The sequence below is a fragment of the Apaloderma vittatum genome, unplaced genomic scaffold (assembly GCF_000703405.1).
Source record: "Apaloderma vittatum isolate BGI_N311 unplaced genomic scaffold, ASM70340v1 scaffold17672, whole genome shotgun sequence".
In the NCBI taxonomy this organism is placed as follows: Eukaryota; Metazoa; Chordata; class Aves; order Trogoniformes; family Trogonidae; genus Apaloderma; species Apaloderma vittatum.
Window position 1 is genome coordinate 8,527 of NW_009702060.1, and position 2,516 is coordinate 11,042.

The window sequence follows — 2,516 nt, forward strand, 5'->3', positions numbered from 1 at the left end:
CCCGTTGCTCCCGGATCAGTTATCTACGGCCCCCCTCCCGCCGGAGCCCCGGTGGTGTACGGCCCGCTGCCGCCAAACTTCACCGTCCCGCTCATTCCCACGGGAGTGCTTCACTGCAACGTGCCCGAGCATCACGGCTTGGTAAGGAGGGAGCTGTAAGCTGCAAATCGAACCATACGCAAGCGATTTAATTAGGAAGAGCTTTTAACATATGCTTTCTCCAAAAAAAATGCAAAAACCAAACCTTAATTTTCACAGATTAAACTATTATTATTTTTTTTGTTAAACTAAAGTCCCTGCTAGGAAGGTTCTGATCCGAGAGCGCTTGCTGAGAAGAATGATCTGTCTTCAGTGCTAATAGTCTGGTCTTTGTTATCTGTAGCTGCTCCTGTGTCTCCGGAGGACTGGAATAAAAAAAGAGGTCTTGATATTTTTGTTGTTCTATTTCCTGTATGTAGGAGAGCGAGGTCTCAAGGCTAGAAGATACCGTGTATTATTTAAAGTCTCGGAAATACAAAGATAAATTGTCAGAGGCGGCTGAGCATAAATGCAAAAAAGAGGTGGAAAAATTGCATCAGAACGTTGAAGAACTTCTGCATGAGAGAGAAGAGTTAGAACGTGAAGTGGCAGAGCTCCGACAAGCAGCTCAAAAACGTAACAAACGCAAGTAAGAATATTGCCCTGGAACACGTTTGTAGTAAGCATGTGCAAATACCTAAACTTTTGCCCAGTAAAAGTCAATTTTGACTCCTTTACAATTCATGTAAATGTAACATAATTTAATGTAGATTTATAATTAAGGTAAATGGACTAGAACCTCAAGAGGCATGGGGCCTCTGGCTTTTTGTATTTTAATTCCACGTCTTTCTTCCTGACCTTTCAGGGACTTTATTGAAGGCTACACTGACAACCTCATTGCAGAACTGCAGTTAGAAAAGTCTCTTAAACATCATGAAGATATTGCAGATGAAATTGAGTGTCTGGAGAAGACTCTTCTGAAACGACGAGCGGAGCTCAGAGAGGCAGACAGGCTGCTGTCAGAAGCTGAAGTGGAACTTGAGACCACACGGGGGAAAGTAAGTAAAGCCATAACTCTTAAGTGCAGAAGGATTTGCGTGTTGCATTTAGGTAGTTTTAAGCAGAGGATTTTTGTTTGCCTAAGCAGTTCGTTTTCGCTTGGATAACCTGGAACCTCTTAAAAATGCCTCAGTGTGAAAATAAGTCGTGGGATAACCTGTGCTAAAAGAAAATGTTTCAGTCTGTGCCAAAGAGGAGGAAGCTTTTCTGCTCTGGTTGAGAGAGGAGAAAACATTCTGCTTTGTGATAAAGAGAGGGAGGAGGCTCAGGCGGAACACTGGAGCCAGGAGGAGGTGATCTTGAGGCAGCTAACCCACAGGTCAGCCGTGTGGAAAGCACAAGGTGGGAACGTACTGGCTCCGTAACCTTCAACTTTTGCTCTAGGCTAAAGACACTGTTCAGAAGTACAATCACGCCAAACAGCATTTGTCCTGTACTGAAAGTGAGGCGAAGGAGCTCGAGCGAAGGGCTCAGGATGTGGCCACTAAACTTGTGAAAGCAAATCAGCAATTAAGGTACACTCTTCCTGGGAATTTGTCTCAAATGGGGATGAGGAGAAGAACAAGATTCTTTCAAATATCAAGATAGTATTTTAACAGCTCTTCCCTCTCCAAAAGCACTAATATGAAAAGGCATAAATGCTTTTTCAGGTTATTGCAGGAGGATACAAGGGATTTGGAACAGCGTAAGAGGGAACAAGAAGGTGTTTTGAAGGAAATCAACAAAATGGTGGCTGCAAGAAACTCTGAGTTCCAGTCGTTAAACCAGAAGATAGAAATGCTAACTGAAAGGTACGTACTTTTAATTTACCATTAACTTTATTAGAGAAAATGATGTTCTCCTCCAGTAAGTTTATGCCTAAGGTATTCCTGTTTCTTCTGAGTCGTGTTTTTATCCTTGCTGCCAGTCTTCAGAAGCTTCAAGGCGATATTCAGGTTGCAGAAGGTAATGAAGAACATCACCTCGAAATCCTTAGAGAAGCTGAAAGCCTTCTTCAGGGCAAGAAAACTGAACTGGAAAGACTGAAAGATCAGGCAAGGCTTATCTTATTAATTCTGGACTATCAGTTTTGTTGGTTTTGATATAATTGAAAGCTGAGAAGGGTCTTAAGTTCTGAACTGCCTTGTCTGAAGAATTTACGTCCTAAGTTTTATGTTGGTAATTGGAATTGGTCTTATTTTGTCCCATAATAAGTACAATCCCAGTCTCGCTGACATTCCTGCATAGTAAAGGTTACTGCGAGAGTGTTCTATTATGACTGCATTTCAGAATAAGAAACTTAACTCCCTGAGGTATGAGACTGCACTGCCCAGATCAGAACTTAGTCCTTGGTCTTGGCTTTATTATACAGGTTTAGCAAATGAAGCTCCTGGGCTCCTTGTGTGTTATGGAATTAAAACAGATCTCTGGCAGGAAAGAGGGTTCTGTGCTTGTTCTTG

General features: G+C 42.3%; 1 protein-coding gene across 1 annotated transcript in view; it reads left to right on the forward strand.

Moving 5' to 3' along the window:
* Positions 1 to 2,516, forward strand: part of CNTRL (centriolin) — a gene marked incomplete at its 5' end in the record, with an annotated part of 17,090 nt that overhangs the window by 7,341 nt on the left and 7,233 nt on the right. The window contains 6 exons of the mRNA XM_009879397.1: positions 2 to 141; positions 459 to 667; positions 884 to 1,076; positions 1,462 to 1,592; positions 1,728 to 1,868; positions 1,985 to 2,111. Of these exons, the coding sequence (XP_009877699.1) occupies positions 2 to 141; positions 459 to 667; positions 884 to 1,076; positions 1,462 to 1,592; positions 1,728 to 1,868; positions 1,985 to 2,111 (941 nt within the window). The remainder of the gene's footprint in view (position 1; positions 142 to 458; positions 668 to 883; positions 1,077 to 1,461; positions 1,593 to 1,727; positions 1,869 to 1,984; positions 2,112 to 2,516) is intronic.